Source organism: Callospermophilus lateralis, chromosome 2, assembly GCF_048772815.1.
Source record: "Callospermophilus lateralis isolate mCalLat2 chromosome 2, mCalLat2.hap1, whole genome shotgun sequence".
Lineage (NCBI taxonomy): Eukaryota > Metazoa > Chordata > Mammalia > Rodentia > Sciuridae > Callospermophilus > Callospermophilus lateralis.
The window spans coordinates 10,255,322-10,277,563 of NC_135306.1; the positions used below are offsets into that span (position 1 = coordinate 10,255,322).

General features: G+C 54.1%; 1 protein-coding gene across 1 annotated transcript; it reads right to left on the reverse strand.

Annotated features, from left to right (window-relative positions):
* Window positions 1-20,836, reverse strand: Adgrd2 (adhesion G protein-coupled receptor D2). The gene is made up of 23 exons (XM_076846049.2): window positions 20,801-20,836; window positions 20,146-20,209; window positions 19,585-19,797; window positions 18,643-19,284; window positions 18,172-18,270; window positions 17,742-17,827; window positions 17,199-17,480; window positions 16,212-16,323; window positions 15,449-15,583; window positions 14,602-14,725; window positions 14,130-14,235; window positions 12,755-12,757; window positions 6,416-6,568; window positions 4,888-4,991; window positions 4,557-4,659; window positions 4,124-4,277; window positions 3,286-3,419; window positions 3,081-3,196; window positions 2,193-2,313; window positions 1,422-1,463; window positions 1,125-1,302; window positions 495-553; window positions 1-21 (listed from the first exon to the last, which is right to left on the reverse strand). The coding sequence occupies exons 1-23, from the start codon at window positions 20,834-20,836 to the stop codon at window positions 1-3; spliced, it is 3,087 nt and encodes a 1,028-aa protein (XP_076702164.2).
* Between the last annotated feature and the right edge of the window lie 1,406 nt (window positions 20,837-22,242).

Consider the following 22,242-nt stretch of genomic DNA (forward strand, 5'->3'; position numbering starts at 1 on the left):
CTACAGGAAGACTCTCAGACACTATCAGGGAACAGAGTGAGGTCAGGGCCCCTTAAACTGTGGAAGGTGGGTGTGGTTGCTTCTCCAATTACTTCTATCCTGGTAAAGTGGGGTGAGGGAGTGTCCAGGCCCAAAGGCGGTAGGGGAACCCCCCCAAGGCGGCCATACCTGAAGCCTTGAATGCTGTTAGCTCCACAGCCTGAGGGGAGGGGAACAGGGTAGCCTGGGTTCCTCCTCCCTTCCCCTGGGAAACCCCACCCCCCACCCCCAGAAACCTTGGTGACTCCTCCTCCCTCAACCCCAGTGGCCTTGACCTTCAGTTGTGCCACCCACAGGCTGCAGCTCTCTGGTGCTCCAGGGCCTTTCAGCCCAGCAACTGAGGGACAGGACCCCAGGAGAAGCCCCCACCCCACCAGACCCTACTCCCTGTGGCTTCCCCAACCCTGTCGGCCACACTTGCTGGTCCCCTGGGGCCAGGCCTGTCCCAGCCTCACCGGTCTCTCGGGTTCTGCAATAGAAGAGAAGGCTGTGGGGATTCTGGGGCCGTGGATCCCTAGTAGGGGGAAGAACATGGGATCAGTGCGCTTTCTGAGACGGCAGCAGAAAGCCCTCTCCCTGCTCCCCACACTGGGTGGGGTCCTCATTATCTAACAGTCTAGGAACCCACTCAAAGCTTTACCCAGGTTAGTGATGAGGACACTGAAGCCCAAGGGGATGCAGGGGGGTCGCTGGGGGTTGGGACTGGACCGTAGACAGGACGTGAGGTCATTTAACCCATGCCCTGCCTCAGGGCCCCAAGCCCATCCACTCACCTGTCCGCAGGAATCCCCCAACACCCCCTGCATGGACACTCAGGTCACCCCGGCTAGTCCCACCCCTCCTCTGGCTGGGCCCAGGAGTCCTGGGTCTGGTGCTGGGGATGGGGCCCTAGATTAGCTAGGTAGCTAGCTCCACCGCTGAGCTACACCCCAGCCCTTGGCAAGCCAGTTTAAAGCCATTTCCTGCCCACATTTGTTTGAGGACTCTCCAGGGCCTCCGTTTCCTGTCTTTCAAATGGGCTAACAGGATCTGCCGTGGTCACTGTTCTGCCACAGCACGGGAACCACAAGGTGCTGAGATCTGACCTCTGAGAGCCACATGTCTTCTTGGTGGAGTCCGGGGCGCCTCCCAGGGACCTGGAGGCTGCTGGCTAGAGGGGCCCGAGCAGGTCCCACAGGAGATGGTGACAGCGCTGGGCCCGGCCTGCCCCACAGCGAGCGACGCTGCCTTCTTCTCGGTCATCCTCTGCAGGGCGCTCCGCACCTGCGGGGATGTGCAGAGGTCAGGCCCCAGACACCTGCGCCCCACATTGGGCCTGTAGGGGAGGGTTCTGAAGGTCCCACCGTGACCCACCTCCCTGCAGCCCTAGGACCCGGACTCACCTCCCCATTGTAGGCAACATAGATCAGGAAGATGTAGGGCCCCTGGGGACAGACCCGAAATCAAACCCTGAGACACCACCCAGCCCCACCCCAGCCTGGCCTCCTGCCTTGTGGTCCCCAGGTCACAGCAGATGTCAAGCCCTATCCCCACACCAGGGGCAACTGTGTCCCAGTCACTGTCCTGAGGGCAGGGGTTGTGCCTAAGACAGAGGCTGGAGGTGGGGTGACAGGAGCAAGACACAGCCAGGAGACGGCATGAGCAAGAGCCCGGGCTCAGAGCTGGGCCTGGCCCTGACCAATGGTCCCGCTCCCACAGCGATGGAGAGGGAGGATTCGGCCACTCTGGCCCCCACCGACCCCTAGCAGTGCCCCCTTTCTGTCCTCTCCCTCTCCACTCCTGCCTGGCAGGTGGTGGAGTCCCAAGGCCCAGGGGAGAGGACAAGGGGGCTAGCACCCCCACCCCTCCCTGCCTCAGCCCCCACCAACATGTCAGTTCCTATTCTGGATCTTGGCTGCCTTCCCCAAATTTGAGTTCCAAGGGAACAAGCAGAAGGCCCGCACGGGGCACAGGTGGGTAAGTGACTGGGGCAGGGCACCCTCCCCAGGAGCATGCCTGGGCCCATCTGTGGTCATGCCTGACCACCCCAGTGGTTGAGAAGCCACACTCTGGAATCAGGCCCCAGGGCTACTCCCTGCCTGACAAACCAGGTGTCCCCTCTGGGTTCCTGAGTGTCAGAGCCCCAGTCCGGATGGGCCAGAGCCTAGAGGTACCTGGAAGGAATTGAGGCCCACAGCAACGTAGGCCCAGGCCGGACTGAGATGCACCAGGATGCCGACCAGCCAAGTTAGGCCCAGGATGGGCAGAAGGACCAGTACCGGTTTCACTGTGGCCCTGTGGGACAGTGGGCAGGGCTGAGGGGGCTGGGGCACTCCCTTCAGGGAGGGTAGCACCTGAGAAGTGCCTGGAGAGGGGTGGGACATGCAGACAGGGACCATAGCACAGGTAGGACTTGAGGGTAGCTAGAACCTTCTGGACTCTGCTGCCCCTTACCAAATACCCAGAGGTGGCATGAAGAACAGATGGTGACACTGGAGAGAGAGGGTCCCAGAACCAAACCTGGTTTGAACAAATGGGGGCAGGTACCCAGAAGGAGACCCGGGCAGGTGCACAGAGTCCAAAGGGCTTCCCCTTTCTCTCTCCAGGAAGACCTCGGGCTCTGGGCTTTTTGGGGTCTCCCTGACTTGGCTGCCTGCCCTTGGTGGAGAAAGGGGAGGGAAGAAGGCAGGGGCCCCTTCCCAGCAGGGAGAGCGATGGGGTTCTTGACAGGGGTAGAGACCCAGAACTTCACCCTGAACCTGAACTTCTGGGGGTTATCTGATTCTGGGGTCCCTCACCTTGTCCCTAGAAGGCTATCAGTGCCTTCTGCAGACAGGGAGCCCCAGGGCAGTGGCTGGTGTCCCACTGAGCCACTCTGGATCGATGGCCATCCTCACATGACATGCATGGGTGTGAGTGACACGTAAGCAAGGACACGTGTGCATACCTGCAGGCACACCTCACACCCACACAGCCACACCCCCAGGGTGCACACACATGCTCACACCAGTGGGCCTCGGGTGGCTCTGCTTGTCCCGCCACCTTCCCAGGCTGGGCCTCACCACATCTGTATCTTGATCTGCTGCCGCAGGCCAGGCTGCGGGCTCAGCATGCGGGCACGGCGGCAGGCGCTGGATACGGTGACCATCACCACGCGGAACAGGATGTAGGTGTTGGCCTGGAGACCGGCATCAGTGGGAGAAGGGGTCCTCTCATCCTGAACGCGGCCTGCCCTTCATACACCCCCCCGCCCCCCCCACAGCTCACCATCAGCACGAGGAGTACTGGCCCCGCGAAGGCCCAGATGGTGTCTGTGTGCACATCAAGCCAGCAATGTCCGGCGGCCACATAGTCATGGGGGCTCGTGGCCAGGGTGATGGCCACGATGACCATGGGCATGCCTAGGGAAAGGAGGAGTGGGTCTTCTCTGCAGGGTACAGCTCCTTACCCCCAAGCAGCAGCCACAGCCCTGGTAGCAACTGCTTGGGGACCCTGGGGAGACTGGGGAGACTGGGGAGCAGGGCTAGGGGCTGGCACTGTTGGGGTGGCATTGGAGCCATGAGTATTTGGGGAGTGGGGAAGCTGAGATTGGGTTGAAGGCTTAGGTCTGGGAGTTGGTGCAGGTTGTGGAATGGGGGCAGGGCTGGAGGTGGAAGCTGAGGTTGTTGAGGTGGAGGAGGATTAAGAGGAACGGGGTGCTGGGGCTGTGGCTCAGTAGTAGAGTGCTTGTCTAGCATGAGTGAGGCGCTGGGTTCAATTCTCAGCACCACATAAAGGTCCATATATATAAGAGGAACTGGGGTAGGGCAGAGAACTGAGAAAAATGAGCTCTTATCAGAGATCCTTACTGAGTGATGCTGGGTGCTGAGTGGTTGGGGAGCTGGGTGCTGAGTGGTGCTGGGTGCTGAGTGGTGCTGGGTGCTGAGTGGTGCTGGGTGCTGAGTGATGCTGGGTGCTGAGTGGTGCTGGGTGCTGAGTGGTGGCAGGCACCAGGTGGAGATGGGCCTAGGTGGTACTGGGCATGAGGTGGTGTTGAGTGGCAACAGAGGCTGTGTGGAGGCACAGCTGGGAAGAACAGAGCAAGAGTGGAGAGTGGGGGTCTCACCCCAGCCTATGACATAGTAGAGCCTCATCCTGGGACCTGGGCACATGCTCACGGCTACCACCTTGTTCCATAGCAGCAGTCCCTCCACCAGCATCCAGGAGAATGCCACCAAAAAGAGAAAGTGCATTGCAGCTGTGACAGCCACACATGCCACCTGTGGGAGGGTGGAGTGTCCCCAGTGAGGTCAGCTCTGGCACAGCACCCACCCTGGGTCCCACGCTCGTGCCTGGCATTACAACCCAAACAGGGGCCAGTGGGCGTGGGCCCCAGGCAGGCCTTGGGCTCCACCACCCAGGACCTTTCCTCTCTGGGCCAGCTCTTCCCCAGGGGAATGCAGCCAGCTGAAGCTGTCAAGGGCGGGGGACAATCCAGAAAGGGCCCCAGTTGCTTCCCTGGGCCCCTGAGCTTGCAAGTCCATCTGCTGTCTGCCCACCTTGTTGTCCTTTGCCCACTCACTGGCCATGAGGAAGCCCTCAGCAGAGGCCAGGGAGAAGGTGAGGTTCTTGTGGACTGTGGTCCTCTCTGACTTGGGGACCCTGGACAGGCAGAGGAGTTGGTAACAAGGACAGCACAACAGTCCCCAAGCGCTCTCAGACCCCATCCTGCCAGGTCCCCTGCGGCTGGGCTCATGGAGGCAGAGAAGGCAGCTCTGCCTGGGACCCAGCAGGCCCCCAGGGGAGACCTCCCACAAGGTCACTGGGAACAGGAATGGATGAGAGGCCGTGCAGGCCCATGAGGGGTGAGGTGCCAGGAGCTGTCCTCACCCGGCTGCCAGGAAGAGCAAGAAGGTGGTAGCAAGGGCGCAGAGGGACACGCCACAGCCCACAAACGAGAGGGTCCTCAGAAGTGACTCCTCCTCGGGGCCTCTCTGTGGGGAGGGACAGAAAGGACACTGTTGCCACCAGACCAAGAACAGACTTTCCCAGCACCAGCCTTCAAGGTCCAGGCTTGCACGCAGTAGGCCCTTAATAAGTGAGCATGTGCACACGCTCCTCTCCTGCTGGTTCTCCATCCTGGCCCCACACGCCCAGGTCCGCCAGCGTGGAGAGCGCTGAGCTGGAAGCAGCTGATGTGCCCACGGGGAGGTGGGGATTCCACAGGAGAGACAACTCGCCATGGGTACCGCGGGATGGTCACTAGGAATGGGCTGTGGCATAAGGAAAATTATGTCATTTTCAGGAAAATGGATGGAACTGGACACCATCATGTCACGTGAAGTAAGTCTGACTCAGAAGGTCAAGGGTTGCATGTTTTCTCTCCTGTGCGGAAGCTAGAGAGGTAAAGAAAGGTGGGGGCAGGTCCCACGGAAATCTAAGGGACATCAGTAGAGGAAAGGGACCAAGGGGTGAGGGGGGAGGGAAGGGGGAGAGCTGGAGTGATACTGGCCCCATTATGTTGTTATGTGGATGATCATGTATACGATCAAATATGTAGCAACAAACCCCACCAGTATGTACCCCTGTAATAAAAAAGGAAACAGGGCTGTGGATGGGTTGTTTTCGACATGGAGAAATGTCCAAGCTCTGTTTTTATAGGAAAAAAAAAATGTGTTTGATGATGTCTTTCTAGGGTATTCCCAAAACTCCAAGTGACCCGGCCTTCCAGAGGCTCCAGCCCTGTCTAACTTGACCTCCTAGCAAGTGACCTGGGAGTCCTTTCCAGCTCCATGGAGCCCAGCCTCTCGGTCTCCTGGAGTTTGGTCCCCCCAACCTGTCACGCTGGCACTCAGGGACTCGGGCGTCTCTTGGCAGAGCCTCCTCTTACTTCCGCCTCACCAAGGCCCCTGGCTTTGCCCTCTGGCTCTGCATCTCCAGCAGAGACACTCAACTGAACACCAGACCCAAACCCCTTCGAACCCACAGGCCACTCCCATCCGTTACCCACCTGTTCCCTCTCAGGGCCAAGCCCCCCCATTCCCAGTGGTCCAGACTTTTTTGTTGTTGTTTTTGTTTTTTGGTACTGGGGATTGAACTCAGGGGCACTCCACCACAGAGCCACATCCCAGACCTTATTTTGTATTTTATTTAGAGAGGGGTCTCACTGAGTTGCTTAGTGCCTCTCTGTTGCTGAGGCTGGCTTTGAACTTGCAATCCCCCTGCCTGAGCCTCCTGAGTCTCTGAGATTCCAGGCGTGCACCACTGGGCCCGGCCAGACTTTGGTCTTTGACCTGCCTTCCTCCCTCTGTCCAGTGGGGGTTCCCTCCTCCCTGTGCTTGGGACCTCTCCCCCTGTCCTTCTGCGTCATTCCTGTTCATCCTTTAAGACGCCCTGCTGCCCCTCCCCCTGCACTCACCTGGATGTCGTACACCTGCAACAGGACAGCGAAGCTGGTGCTGTGGTTGCAGAAGCAGGCAGTGGAGTCCTGGTACAGGGAGAGCACGGAGCAGCCCGCGGTGGCCCAGGAACCCCCTGTGTGTGGGCTTGGGGGTGGGAAGGGAACAGAGGGCTGTGGAGACCCAGTGGACATGGGGGGCCTCAGGGAGCAGGCAGGGGAGAGCCTCCCAGAGCCTGGGGTCCACTGCTGCCCTGCCCTTAGCTGGCTGTGTGACTGTGACCTACCACTGCCCCCCCTGGGCCTTAGCTTCCCACTGCCCCATGTGCTTAACCGTCTCAGGATGATAGGGGCAGGCTGAGACCAAGCAGGTGTCACTGCTTCCACTCCCTCAGGGAAAGGTCCAGCATGGGATCTTGGTGCTAATCCCTGCAGCCTCCTCTCTTCTCAGTGACCTCGGGCCTGGCCCCAAAGTCTGACACCCATTTAACAGACAAGTCTCCTCGGCATCTCACAGGGTGAGTGTGGCCTCCCTCCCACACCTCCCACAACGGGGAGCTCACTATCCGCTGGGAAACGCATTCTCCTGCCCCAGCTTGCCCTGGAGCTGGGTGGGGCCTAGAATCTTCCCACAAGGCAGTTTTTGGAGGCCCCAAATTACACTTGGGTCCTCCCTAATTTGCAAGCAGAAAGAAAAGTCAGTCTCTTTCCTTCCTTCCTTCCTTCCTTCCTTCCTTCCTTCCTTCCTTCCTTCCTTCCTTCTTTCTTTCTTTCTTTCTGTATTTTAAAAACATAGAAGTGGACACTCACCTGATGCTGAAGTTCCAGAAAGCACAGACGGGCTCCACCAGCTTCTGAGGGAAGGCCTGGACGGGACACAGGGACAGGCCGAGCATGAACCCGTGTAGGGCACAGGGCCCAAGTGTGTCAGGAGGGCGAGGCCAGAAGGATGGAGCGGGACAGCAGGTGCTGAGGACTCTGAGTTTTGGGGACCGAGGGCTGTCCAGTGTGGAGAGGAACACTGGTGCAGGGCAGAAGGGAAGGCGCGGCAGCCATCCTGGGGAGCAGGTCACACCGGTGACTCCTCCCTCCCAGGGTGCTCCGTGACGTCAGATCAGGGGGTCTCTATTTATTGATGCAGAAAGACCTCCATGATTTGTTGTTCAGTTAAGAAAAAGTTGCAGAACATGATGCAGCTCGGTGTCATGAGGCCACCTTGGGACAGAATTAAGCTGTGCGTCCTGTGAAAACACACAGCTGATCTAACGGTGGTCAGATCTCGAATGCATTATAATGACATGTTAGTTCTTGTGAAATTGAACAAGGACAACAATATAGTTATTTTTTTTTCTTTCTTTTTTGGCACTACTGGGGGTTGAACTCAGGGGTTTAACCCTTTTATTTTTTGAGACAGAGTCTTGTTAAGTTGCTGAGAATACCCTTAAATTCGTAATCCTCCTGTCTCAGCCTCCTAAGTAGCCGGGATTCGGGCATGTGCCACCAGGCCTGGCAACAATATAGATTTTATAAGATGTCAATAAGCAGTAAAAAGCTATCAGGCAGCCTCTGGTATTAACCCTAGTCCAAGCAGTGAGGGCAGTCTGCTTGGGACTTGGGCTGTTTGTCCTGACTGGGAAAGGTAACAGCAATGTCACCTCACTTGGTGTTTGGCCAAGCACTTTCATGTCCTTTAATGCATTTGATTGTCACAGCAACCTAGGAGATAGGAAAAGAATATGTCATTTCAGATGAGGAAACCCAGGCTCAGAGAGGGGGCTTAGTCTGCTCCAGATCATTCAGCATGGAGCTGAGACTGGGCCTCGGCTTGATCAATGGCCTTTCCCACTTTGTGGTGAAGGCTCCAGAGAACTTACTGTTTCCTGGGTTGACCTGGCTAAAGTCTCGTCCTGTGTATCCATTCATAGTATTTTTCCTTGGACCAAGAACACAAATCAAGCCACCCTATACTTTCAAAAATGGGTTCTTATTGTATGACTGGTGGCATTTTCAAGGGGTGCAAACTGAAATATAAATGTGGCTGTGCACTCAAAAGTCACAAGACTTGGGCTGGGGTTGTGGCTCAGCGGTAGAGCGCTTGCCTCGCACGTGCGAGACCCTGGGTTTGATTCTCAGCACCACATACAAAAATAAATAAGTGAAATAAAGGTGTTGTGTCCAATTACAACTAAAAAATAAATATTAAAAAAAAAAGGACAAGACTATCTGTGTCTCATGCCCCACACCAGGAAGCAGTCACCAGAATCAAACTGACTATGAGAGAAGGTGTGCAGGGTGGGGTAGGGCTCGTGGGCTTAGGGGAGGATCATGCTCACTTTGGACCATTCCCTGCAGAAGAGAGTGGTTGTGGGTTCTGAACCCACAACAGCCCAGGCCTCCCCTTGCGAGGACTGAGCAGCAAGTGACAGGTCAGTGAAGGGCCACCTGTGACTGAGACAATGCAGAAAACAGCTGCAGAGAATGATAAACCAACCCACAACCGCTGGCTGGCTCCGTTGAGAGAGCAAGGTCCTTGGTTTTGCAAAAGGAAAGAAATATTCATAGTGGACCTTTTCACTAAGATGGCGCCTGAGGTGGAGAAGGGCGCTCCTCCCTCTGGAAGGCAAAGACAGTCACACTCTGAAGGCCAAGAAGGCAGTGCCGCAAGGTATCCCCGGGCACAAAAGAAGAGCTGCACATCTTTTGGCAGCCCGAGACGCTGCCGCTCTGGAGACAGCTGAAATCCTCAGAAGAGCGCTCGCCAGAGGAGCCAGCTTGACCACCATGCAGCCTCAAGCTGCCCTGACCACGGAGCCTTCTGCGAAGACGAGAGAAGACAACAGACACTGTGCTCACTGTGAATGTCAAGGCCAGCGAGTGCCAGATGGAAGGTGAAGCTCTGTGACAAGGATGTGGCCAAGGTCAACATCCTGGTCAGGCCGGCCTGATAAGCTGTGTGTGTTCGACCAGCTCCTGATGATGACATGCTCTGGATGTCACCAACAAAATGGGGTCATCTAAACTGAGTCCAGCTGGCTGATTCTAAATATATATTTTTTCACCTTTAAAAAGTAATTGTATTGTGGGCTGGGGCTGGGGCTCAGTGGCAGAGCACTTGCCTAGCATGTGTGAGGCACTGGGTTTGATCCTCAGCACCACTTACAAATAAATAAAATAAAGGTCCATTGACAACTAAAAAAAAATTTAAAATAATAATAATAATTGTGTTGTATGCCCAGATAAATATTAAAGGTAAATACACCAAAATGTTCATATTGGTTATATCTGAGTATTAGTGTTTAGTTAATAGTATTTAGTTAATAATATTTTGGCAGCGTCTCGGGCTGCCAAAATAGTTAATAGTATTTAGTCATCTTTATCCTTTTCTACGTTTCCCAAACTTGCCACAATGAGGATATTTTATTTTTAAGTCATATTAATAAAATACATAAATATAATCTTAAAAGTTAGTCCTTTGAAGATGGTTAACAGGTACAGGAGGATAGTTGGGTAAGAGTATAGGTGGATAGGAACACTAGAAAATCTAATGTTTTATGTAGCATAGTAAGGTAACTATGATTGACAACAATCATAGTAAACTACAGAACACATTATTCATGAACATAAACTCAAAAATCATTAACAAAATATTAGAAATTTAATCCAGCAATTATTCAGAGGATAATACACCATAACCAGGGGGAGTTGATCCCAGGAATCCAAGATAGGCTTAACATTTGAAAATCAACTGATGCAATTTACTGTGTTAACATAATAAAAGAGAAAACCATAGGATCATGTCAAAGTGGGAAAAGCATTTGACAAAATTCAGAACCATTCCTGATAAAAATTCTCAGCAAGCCAGAAAAGCAGAGAAATTAGTCCAATAAAGGGCAACTATAAAACCTCATAGCTAACATCACACTTACATGGTGAAAGACTGGATGCTATGCCTCTTATGATGGGGAACAACACAAGGATCCTGACCTCACTATTGTTTTTAACACTGAACTAGAAATTCTTGTCATTGCAATATGACAAGAAAAGGAAAAATGACATAGATTGGAAAAGGGAAAACAAAACTATCTTTGCAGACAACAAGATCAATATAAAAAATTCCAAGGACTCTAGAAGATAGCTACTAGAAAGGCAAAGTGAATTCAGCAAGGTTTCAGGGGACAATGTCATTGTGCCAATTGTATTCCTATATAAAGCAATTGTGTTCTATATACTAGCAATAAATGATTTAAAATTAAATTTTAGGGCTGAGACTGTAGCTCAGTGGCAGAGCACTTGCCTAGCATGCATGAGGCACTAGGTTTGATCCTCAGCACCACTGGGCAACTTAGCAAGATCTTGTCTCAAATAAAATAAAGGCATTCTTTCCATCTACAACTACAAAAAACGAAACTTTTAAAATTAAATTTTAATTTTAAAATTAATTTACAATTAAATTAAGTTAAAATTAAATCAAGGAGGTGTAGCTCAGTAGTATAAGCCCCTGCCTAGCATGTGCAAGGCTCCAGGCTTGATCCCCAGCACTGAACAATGAACAAATGAATGAATGAATAAATAAAATAAAATTAAGAAAACAATTCACATCTAAAAATATGAAATACTTTGGGATATATTTAACAAGATATCTTCAAGAGCTGCACACTAGAAACTGTATATCAATGCTGAGAGAAATTTAACCTAAATAAATAGAGGGTTAAGCCCTGATCATGAATCATAAGACTCATTACTAAGATACCAGTTCTCTCAACTCAATAATATGGATTCAATGAAATCTCAGTCAAAAAAATCCCAAAAGATTTTTCCATCAATAATGACAAACCAATTCTAATATTTTTTTGAAAGTGCAAACATCCTAGGATAGCCAAAGCGAATTTGAAAAAAAGAAAAAAAGTTGAAGGGCTTCTATTACCTGACTGTAATTTATTCTACAGACGCATTAATCAGGACAGTATGGGATTAGTGCAGGGATGGACATACAGACAATGGAACAAAATAAGGAGCCCAGAAATAATCTACACATATCTGGACAATCTATTTTCAACAAAGATGTCAAGATAATCAATAGGGGATAGAATCTTTTCAACAAATGGTATTGGAACTGGATGTCCATAAGGGAGACATAAACTTTGATCCTTAACTTGCTTAATAAACAGAAATTAACTGAAATAAAAGACCTGCATATAGAAGCTACAATGATAAACTTCTTTAAAAATATCTTTATGACGTGAGGATTAAAATGCTTTCTTAGAATACAAAAGCATGAAGCTGGGTGTGGTGGCACACTCCTGTAATGCCAGTAGCTCGGGAGGCTGAGGCAGGAGGATCACAAGTTCAAAGCCAGCCTCAGCAAAAGCAAGGCACTAAGCAGCTCAGTGAGACTCTGTCTCTAAATAAAATACAAAATAGGGCTGGGGATGTGGCTCAGTAGTCGAGTGACTCTGAGTTCAATCCCTGGTACCAAAAAAAGGGGGGGGGGACAAGCTGTATACTAGGAGAAATATTCACAAAACACACATCTGAAAAAAGATTTATATCCAGAATATATAAAGAAATCTTATAATTTGATAACAGAACAAAAGATTTGAACATACATGTAACAAAAGATATATGAATGCTCAACATGTCTATGAAAAGATGCTCAAAATCTTTGGTCTTCAAGGAATTGCAATCTTAAAACATAATGAGGTATCAATATATAACCAGGAAGAAGGCTGACAGGTTGGGCGCAGTAATCCTATCGACTCAGGAAGCTGAGGCAGGAAGATTGCAAGTTTGAGGCCAGACTGGGCAACTTAGCAAGATCTTGTCTCAAAATAAAAAGTAAAAAGGGTTGGGGGTATGACTCAACGGTAGAGCACCCCTGGGTTCAACCCCCAGGACCACAGAAAGAAGAAAGGAAGAAGGATGGCCAAGATGTGGAACAAATGGAACTTTCATGTTGCTGATGGGAACATGAATGGCATGAACACTGGGGACAACAGGTTGACATTCTCTTAGCAGGTTAAGATGTGTTTATCATGCAAGTTGGCTTTCTGGAATGTACCCAATAGAAAGAAATCTCATGTTCGCAAAAAAGACCTGTATGTGAGTCCTTATAGCAGATTCACGGACAAGAGCTCAAATGGGAAAACAAATGCTAATATGCCAATGTGGTGGAATACTGCTTAGCAGTAAAAAGGAACAAACCACGGATATGTGCAAAACATGGGTGCTTCTCAAAACACCCCTGAGCAAGAGAAGCCAGACCTCAACACATACAGTAATTGCATTGTATGAAGCTCCAGCAAAGGCAGGCATGATCCATTGTCATAGAAAGCAGAGCAGTGACATCCTGGTATGGATAACTGACTGGCACAAGAGAGGCCCAAAGAAGCCTTTTGGGAAGTTGGAAGTGTTGTGTACCTTGACTGGGGTAGTGGTACAGGGGAACACACAGAGGTCAAGGCTTGTCAGATTGCATGCTGTATACTCTCCAGCCCCTGTATCCTCAGGTATGGAAAATATTTTTTAATTGCATCTGTACTGAACATGACTTTTTTCTTGTCATTATTCCCTAGACTATAAACTATAATAACAACCATTTATGTAGCAGTGACATTGTATTAGGTATTACAAATAATCTAGAAGTGATTTAAAGTGTATGAAAGGATTTATGTAGGTTATTGCAACTATTATTTCAGCTTGAGCTTCCTTGGATTAAAATTTTTTTTTTTTAGTTGTAGATGGCACAATACCTTTGTTTTATTTTTGTTTATTTTTAATGTGATGCTGAGGATCAAACCCAGTGCCTCCCACGTGCCAGGAAAGCACTTTACTACTGAGCCACAACCCCAGCCCCCATTCTTGGATTTTGATACATCATCGAGGGGGTCATAGAACCAGTTCCTCATGGATGCTAAGGGATGACAGACACTTTAATCAAACTGATTGCTCAAAAGTCTTGGGAGGATATGCAAAAACAGTAAACCGTGGAATGTGTGTGTCCAGAATTACTGGTTGTAAGCAAGGGATTCGTAAGCTTTCTCTGAAACCTTTTGATATTTCAAAAGGGAGAAGTAGGTGTCTGGAAATTACATGTGATAAAATCAAAAGACAAGTCTTGGAGATCTTTCTGTGTCAGTTTATAGAGGAATACCTCGCTCTTTATGTCACATCGGCCGACCAGTCCTGTGGGCAGCTCCCTGGGGCTTTCTAAGCAGGGTACTACAGATGGACATTGGAAGGGCTTGTTCTCTGTGGTGCTGGGGTGGAACCCAGGGCCTCGTGCCTGGCAAGCAAGCACCCTACCACTGAGCTGCACCCCCAGAGGGGTCTGTTTTCATTCCCACGATGCACACTGCAGGGAAGACCCTGAACGTCACCTGTGCACACGCTTCAGCGGCTGACCAGCGTGATTTGGTTCTTCAAGTTACACAGCTCTAGAATGAACCCCACCTGCCATTAAATGCTGAGGCCAATCCCATGGCCTCTCCAGAGGGCCACAGGAAGCAGCTGGAGGGTGAGATGAAGGCTGCTTATCAGAGGTGGCCGGCAGGTACAGAGCTCACCATCCATGGCTTCCCTTCCCATTCCCTTGAGGAGGGTGGGGACCGTTCCCGGGGGGAATATTGTTTCTTGGGTGTGTCTAGACCTTGGTCTTCCAATGAACAATACTGGGGGGTTGGGTGGAGAACTGGAGCAAGCATGCCTGGGGGCTCTTCCCCAGAAGGACCACCAGTACCTGGGCCTGGTGCTGCAGGTGAAAGGTCACGGCCGTGCTGACCTCCCCAACAGTGTCCCACACCTCGGAGGAGAGGATGGCTGACCCCACCTGTGTGCTCAGGAACCTGTGGGAGAAAGGGAGCCTTTAGGGGTGGTGGTAGCAGGGAGAGGTCATGGCCAGATGTGTGTCCAAACATCTGGGACAGCCCTGGGCTGGGACTTGGGGGGTTGGGTTCCAGTCTTCCTTGGGGACTCGCTGGTGAGCCCTGTTCCTTCCCTGAGTCTCAACACAGAAGACAGGACCTCGGATATGGGGTGAGCCATGTTGCACGAGTGCTCCCTCCGGCAGGCCCAGAAGGGTGGGGAAGGAAAGGGACCCTGGCCTGCCAAGATCTGCCCACCAGAAGGGGACTCTGGGTGGGATGGAGGACTGGTCTCCCCTGTGAAGAGAACACAGCCCTGTGGCAGCCTGCTGGGTGGGGCCCACTCACCTCTGCATCCTGTCGGCCTCCTCTGAGCTGTCAGAGGCCTGGGGTTCCAGGGCAGGCACCCCCAGGGCGTACTGGAAGACACTGGAGGTGAACCAGCTGTGGATCACGGTGACTCCAGAGAGGCCTGGCTGAGTGGGAAGGGGACCCAAGCCCCCGCCTGGTGACTGAGCAAGCACCGGCTGGCTCTGAGTGTAGTGCTCTCCCCACTTTACAGATAGGGAAACTGAGGCTCAAAGGGGTTAAATGACTTCCCTAAGATCACTTAGCTAACAAGTGACAGAGAACAGCCATAGCCATGCACCTAGCCTTGCAGCTCCAAATCCCTTTGTCCCTTGCCCTAATCTTTGCCCCTTGTGGGACTAAGGGCAGGTGGGGGGCTCCCTCTACTACCCACCTCTGAGGAAAAAATGTGTAGGGTCAGTGGAGGAGATTCATTTGACACTATGATGTGGTAGATGCTTTCACCCTCATAACAACCCACAAGGCAAGGACCAAAGGTATGGGGTCAGCCATGTTGCACCAGCCCCCCGCACTGCTGCTGCTGCCGCCTCCTCCTCCTCCTCCTCCTCCTCCTCCTCCTCCTTTTTGGTACTGGGTATTGAACCCAAGGGTGCTTTACCACTGAGCTACATCCCCAGCCCTTTTTATTTTGTATTTTGAGACAAAGTCTCACTGAGTTTCCCAGGCTGGACTCCTGAGTCGCGGGGACTACAGGCATTGCGCCACCACACCCAGCTAATAGGGTCACCACAGATAAGGTAACTCATTCGAAGTAGCATGGCTGACAACATCAGAACTGAGGTCTGGGGGGACCCCCGCAGGACCCAGCCCCCCTCCTCTCACCCACCTTTCCCGAGGAGCCGCCTCACTTCACCTGCGGGAATGTGGATGTGGCCGGGCCCCTCTGGATGCCCACCAGGCATAGTGAATATGTAGCCCCCAGCACTGGCCTCCCTCAGGTGTAGGCTCCGCACCTCCAGGCCTAGGATCAAATGGGGCTGGTGGCTGTCCCCATCGGGAATGAGGTCTTTCTGACAAGCTGCCCTGCCACCATTCCATCTCAGAGCGGCTCGGCCATTTTTCCCAGGTAAATCGGATTTCTCCAAGTCCAGGAGAGAGGGTCGCTGAGAAGGGGGAGTTCCCTGGGAGGCAGGGCCTGAATACCAGTGAGCACCACAAGACAGTGGGCACCTGAGGGACAAGTTGGTGCCTGAAGGTCCACTCTAGGTGTGCCCCCACTCAAGTGACACTCAGACTGTGGGCCTGGGCCTGATGCAGAGATGGCTCAGAAACAGCCCTGACACTCAGGGGGCATCAGGCAGAGGGGACAATCTTCTATTACCACAAATGCAAGGAGAGACACGTTCAAGATGCTGGGGTAACTGAGGAGGGAGGAACCATCAAGAGGAACTCAAACTAGGAAAGGCTTCCTAGAGCACTTGATGCTCAAGCTGGGTTCTGAAGAACGCATAGGAGTTTTCTGGGAGAAAAGGCATTTTGGATGGAGGCTGCAGCTCGGGCAAAGGCAGGAAAACAGTGTCTGTCAGGGAGGAGAGCTCCCAGGGAGCAGCAGAGGAGAAGCCCAGTGGGAGGATGGGCAGCAGGCTCACCTGCATGGTGGTGCTGGATGGACATTCGGGGCTGCTCAGAGGTCAGCACGGTACTCAGCAGGGGAGCCAGGCGCTGCATGCTGGTCACCAGGGCCATAGGTCCACCAACCACCTGGCAGGAAGCCACAGCTCAATTCCTTCTCACATCCCACACCCACTGCCACCAGCTCTGACCTGGGGTTACCAGGCTCAATGTTCTGAGAGGCGGCCCTGCTCTTCTCAGAGAGGGGAGAGAGCAGGAGAGGGAGGCCGGCAAGTCACGTGTTAACCAGTAACTCATCTTCACTGCCTGAGCAAGACAGGAGTGAGGACCCCCATTTTCCAGGCTCTGTCTCTTCTCCATCTACCTCAGTGCCTCCAACCCCTAATCAAGGTGGGCTTGAATGCTTCCCCGAATTGGGGGCTCATTATAGGTCCAGGTGACTCATTCTATGGAGCCAGCCTCCTGGGTCATGCCATTTCCACCCTAACCCCACACCCTGGTCCTAATTCCATCCTCTGAGGCCACAGGGGGACCACATATGCTCCTTTAGCCCCAGAGATTGGCAGGCAATGTCCATGAGCTCTTGCTTCCTCCCTTCTCTGGGTCAATCACTCCTAGGCCTATGGCCATTTTTGCCAGGATGAGGTGTCCATCCGCCTCTCCAACCAGATGGCATCTTTCCTGTTCTCCAGAGTGTTTGCTGTTTCGGCAGACAAGATGGTTGGACCACTCAGCACAGAGGACCTGCCACTTGTGGCGGTAAGCAGATTCTTGGATATGGGGAAGGCCCTTATTGACTAGTGGCTCTTAATGATATTAAAATACAGACACTGTTGTTCAAGTGGAAGTTCAGCTTATAAAGTAGATGAAAAAGAGGAGCTTCTCCCAAGGGATGGGGAGATGGAGCCTAAAACTGGGTGCCCACTTGAGCCTAAGACTACACAACAACCTTCTAGCGAGGGCAGAACCAGAGCCCAGGCCCCTGGCCAGCCCTGCAGCCTCACCTCACTGAGGGACAGCCACGCTCCAGCCACCTGCTTCTCCAGGATCCGGCTGGCCACAGACACGACGCCCCTGCCCAGCTGTTCCCAGGGCCCTGTCAAGGGCTCTGGCTCCCCAGCCCCAAGGGCTGTCACCCTCTTCAGGAAGTGCAGGACAGCCAGCAGTGCAGCCGGCCCCAGTGGAGTGGTCTCCTCCACCAGGACTCTGTCCAGAAGGCCCAGGAACCTGGAGGCCTTGTCCAGGGTCAGGGCCTCAGGGGCTTCAGAGAGGGGGTCTGGGAGGAGCTGTGGTTAGAGAAGCCAGTTACTGCCTGTCTGGCTGACACAAGGGATCCCCTAGGGGCCACACTTGGGCTTTTCCAGGGTCTTTTTGGAGGGTGCAGTTCTAACTTGTCATAAGTTTTCAGCTTTCAAGGCTATAAAATAGGGAGCATGAAGAGCCGTAATTCTGAAGAACAGTAGGTATCCCCTTACAGGTGAGGCAATTGAAGTGCGAGGTGACCCACAGTGCCCACAGGCTCTCCAACCTCCTTAGGAGAAGCTCACCACAATGGCGTTGGCCAAAGCATTGACTTTGCTGATAACATCCTGTCCTGGCCACAACCGGACATCCTGCAGCTGCTGATAGGTCTCTGCAAACAGGCAGATGCCAGGCTGGGCCTTGGGCAACTCCCCTGCCCAGAGGTGCCAGCTGCTCAATAACCCCCACCCAGGGGGGGAAGAGGAGATCCACAGCTGTGTGTCTGAAGCCTCACACACTGTGTGCTAGATAGGGAAACTGAGGCACAGAATGGCACAAATCATTTGCCTAAGGTCGCACAAATGGGATTCACCCCCAGGTCTGTCTGATCCCGCTGCCCTGTAGTCTAGACTACGAGGAGGCCCTGAAACTCAAAGAATCCCACACTCTTCTGGTCACTAGCTCCTCCTGTTCCCACTAGCTTCATGAGAGCCCAGGGGCACAGCTAGGGCGCACCTTTCTGGTAGCAGCAGAGGAAGAGCAGCGGCTGCAAGCAGAGCTGGGAGCCCTCGGTGCGGGGTTCTGGGTTCCACGTGGGGCACTCTTCTGAGGGCACTGGCCAGAGTAGGGGAGGTGTCAAAACCATATCCTAGCTTCCTATAGTCTGTGACCCACCCCCAGGTGCCGGCCTCGAAGATGCCTGCACACCAGACTGGAACCAGGGCGCACTGCTCTGGGGTTAGGGGGCTATGTGAGACGCCAGGTGAACCCACGCAATCAGGCTACTGGGACTCTGCGGCTGTCCAAGGGTGCATAAGGGCGTGGCCAGAGTCGAGCCAGGGCGGGGTTGGCAGAGGGTGAGCTGGGTCACGCAATCAGAAGGGCAGGGGTCGCTGAGTTAGGGGGCGGGCCCAGAACCAGCCAGGGGGCCGGGGGTTGAGCCAGCAGAAAGGGCGGGTCCTGGCAGCCAGGGGCAGCCATGCGCACCGGGACACGGAAGGCGCGTCGGAACCGGCGGCAGCAGTGAGGGTGTGATGTCCAGGGAGCCAGGGTCCCAGACGAAGAGCAGGCCGGCGGGAGGCGGGTCGCAGGCGCGTGCGCGGTGCAGCTGCGCGGGGCTCAGCACCCGGGCCCACAGGTGGAAGTCGGTGAGGTTGCCGCTGAAGGCGTCGCGCGCGGAGAAGCCGCCGCCCGGGGAGTCCTGATCCTGGCCCAGCACCAGGATGCCACCGGGCGGCACCGGGTGGTCCGCGCCCAGTCCCCGCGCCGTGGCGCGCCGCCGCCCGTCAGCAAACAGCGCCCAGCGCCCCCCGCGCTGCTCCCATGTCGCGCACACGTGGTGCCAGCGGCCGTCGGCAGGAAAGGCTGCGAGAAAGGGAGCGTGGTGCCCGCGTACCACCAGCGCCGCCCGCACCGCGCCGCCCGGCTCGGCGAAGGCCCGCAGCTGCAGCGCGTTGGTCATCGCGGGGGCGGCGAGGGAGAAGATCGCGGCCACTTCGGGCGAGCGGTTGTCCCACTGCAAGTGCGCGCACGCCGTCAGCGCCTCCAGAGCTGGCAGGGGCGTCCGCAGCCGCGCCGCCCTGTCCGCCGTCTTCTCGCCGAACACCAGCGCCGCGGTGGTGCGCACGCCTTGAGAGGGGGGACAGGAGGGCCGCGACCTCAATTTCCCAGCTGCCCACAGGGTCCTGCATTCCCCCAGCTGCGGGGCCCTTCATGGGATCTGGGGTGCATCCCTGCCGCCGGAAGAAAGAAACGGGGCTTCTAACTCCCCAGCCTGGGTCAACCGCTACTTCAGTCCACAGCGAGGAAATATGGAGATGGAGCGGGGTGTTGCTCCAAGTTCATTTCACAAGTCATCACCGTGAGCTCCTGTTTCTGAATGTCACCAAAGCTCTCTTCCCCTCCCGCGGGCCCTGGGTCCACACTCACTCCTCCGTGGGGGCCTCCGCAGGGAGGTTTCTCTTTGGCCCAACCAGACCGGGTCACGAAGCCTCGAAGCAAGAATCCCATCTGGGAGCCCCATTTGCAGGTGGCCAAACCGCTGCTCACAAGACTCTTGGGCTTGCCACCAGCTCAGCCGCTGCTTTGGAAACTTGCACACCCCATCAGAAATCTCCACCACCTCACCAGGGGCCAGCGAAGCTGGAAGGGGAGAGGACAGAGGGGACGAGAGAGCATTTCGTGGGCATCTCACACTCTGGGGGATGGGTAGGGTGAAGGACGCTGGGGCAGGAGTCTTGCTGGCCTATCAGATGGGGCTGCCCTGGCCCCAGGCCATGCTCTATGACCTGTGTCATTCCCCTGCGGTGGCTCTCCAAATCTGTACAACGGGAATGAGATGGTCAGGAGAGAAGCATTCCGCCCAGTTCTTGGTACTGGGGTCTGAACTAAATACCCTCTCCTCCCTTCCTTGGAGTTCCAGGCCAGTGCCACTGGGGTCACGGGCAGTTCCTAGGGGAGGGCTTCAGGGGGGTGATCTCTCTTACCAACCTGCCACCCAAGGGCGCCTTGTTTCACCTGGGGAGTTGGAACAGGTCCCGAAGAGACTCCTGATCTGTGAGAGAAGACAGGTGGGAGCTGGAACAGCCACCCCATTGCCTGTGTGCAATTATTGAATCCCTACTGTGTGCTTCAGGGGGAGCAGTGGAAGCTGCAGGCTGTGCTGTTGGTCTTGGGCAGGGCACATCACTGCCCTGAGCCTTTCCCCCTTACCAGGAATAAACAAGCTGATTGAATGTGAGAGGCATGCCACCTAGTGTGTGTGTGTGTGTGTGTGTGTGTGTGTGTGTGTGTATGTGTTTGGGGATTGCCTCGCACATGCTAGCAAGTGCTCTACCACTGAGCCACAACACCAGTCCTACTGGGTGCTTTTATTTCTGTGCCAGGGGCTTATCTTGTGTAACTTTTTTAAAAAAATATTTATTTGTTTGGTATAGTTGGACACAATGCCTTTATTTATTTATTTTTATGTGGTGCTGAGAATCAAACCCAGAGCCTCGCACATGCTAGGTGAGTGCTGTACCGCTGAGCCACAACCCCAGTCCCTGTGTAACCTTTATAGTGACTTCATGGTATGAAACCCTACACCTTTGCATCCCTTTTGACCTCCTTCCCCAAACTCTCCTCCCCACAGAAGCTCAGATACCAGAAGACAGAAGAGGCAGTAACACCAGAGGGCCATTCTGATTCCAGTAGGAAAAGATGAGGGACATTTGGGATCACAGACCTGGCCAATGTGGACTGAGAAAGGAAAACACACACACACAGATGAAATTAGCTTTGCACCCTGCCTTGCCACTCCCTGGCTCTTGCAGGTCAGGGTGCCCTTTGTTTGGTTCCCGGACCCCACTGGTCTGGAAGCCAACCAGTGGGAATGGAGCCCACCCCTGTGGCCCATCCACTAGGGATGACATTTCTTGCACAAAAGGATGGTCTCCAGGAGTCCTCTCAGGAAGGAAGCTGGGAACTGTAGCCCTGGTGAGCTGGGGAGGGCAGCAGCCATCCACTGGCCAGAAAGGCGTAGGATCAGCTCTGGGGTCCTGCAGGGGAAGCAGGGAGCTCAGAACCTGTGTTCTCTGGGGTTCCCAGTTTGACATTCAAGGCATCCCCTCACAGCCCCCTTTCACCTTGCTCCCCAAAGTGCATCCTTTCTCCAGACCTTTGTCCATCCCCCACCCCCTTCCCAGAATCTGGACTTGCCTCTCTCTATCTCAGCAGCACCTCCTTCAAGATCAGGGTTCAGTCACTTCAGCCACCAGAACTGGGGGCAGATCCACCGCAGCCCGCAGTGTACTAAGATGTGCACACCCTAATCATGGGGATTCGGGAGTCACTCCTGGCAAGTTGGGGACTCTGCAGAGGGAGAAGAGCCTCCTGGGTCTCTGCCCCAGTCCTGGCCATGCACAAATGGGTCTCAGAAAACAGTCCTGCCAACTGGCCTCATGCTGGAGCCACTACCAGGGACAATTCATACCCTTTCTTCTCTTCCAGAGAAAGTCTGTAACATGGAAATCAAATACGCCCCAGCGCAGAACTTGAGGGCCCCCCTTTTTCGGACTCTGAAAAGCACCAATTGGTTGTCACTTTCCCTGCTTTTAAATTGCATCCGCGTCCTCCTGTCCCAGGCCACAGCGACAAGGAGGGCGGGGATTGCAGGAGTCCAGTTGGTGCCTCATCTGGGCTGGGGCAGGGTAGGGGCTCAGTCGCAGGGGCTCAGGAGATGCCCACTGCCCGCTTCGCGCTTCCTGGGTCCTGCCCCCTCGGCGCCGCTGTCCTTGCTCATCACACACTGACCCCTGAGAAAGGTGCGAAATCTGGCCACCCCGCGCGTCCCCTCTCTGCGAAGGGCCATTGGGGAACCCTCCTAGGCCGGTGGCCTGGGGCAGGAGCCTCCCTCACCCGCTGGTTCCTCCCAGTTCCCAGCCCCGGTTCTCACCCGCTTCGCTGGGCGCCAGGGCTCCTCACCGTCTGGTCTGCGAGTGTGGCTCCCGCCTCGGCCCCGCCTGTCCCCCGCCTGTCCCCCTCCCCAACTGGGCTGGGAGACCCCGCCCCTCGGCCCAGCCCGAGACCCGCCCTCCGGGGGGAAGG

Excerpts from the sequence above, each read along its gene's own strand:
- Adgrd2 (XM_076846049.2), bottom strand. The coding sequence starts at position 20,836 with ATGGCCCTCTGGTGTTACTGCCTCTTCTGTCTTCTG. Across the intron at positions 3,197-3,285 it reads CAGTACTCCTCGTGCTGATG|GCCAACACCTACATCCTGTT; the intron begins GTGAGCTGTGGG and ends GCCGGTCTCCAG. Across the intron at positions 1,464-2,192 it reads TGGGCCTCAATTCCTTCCAG|GGGCCCTACATCTTCCTGAT; the intron begins GTACCTCTAGGC and ends GTCTGTCCCCAG.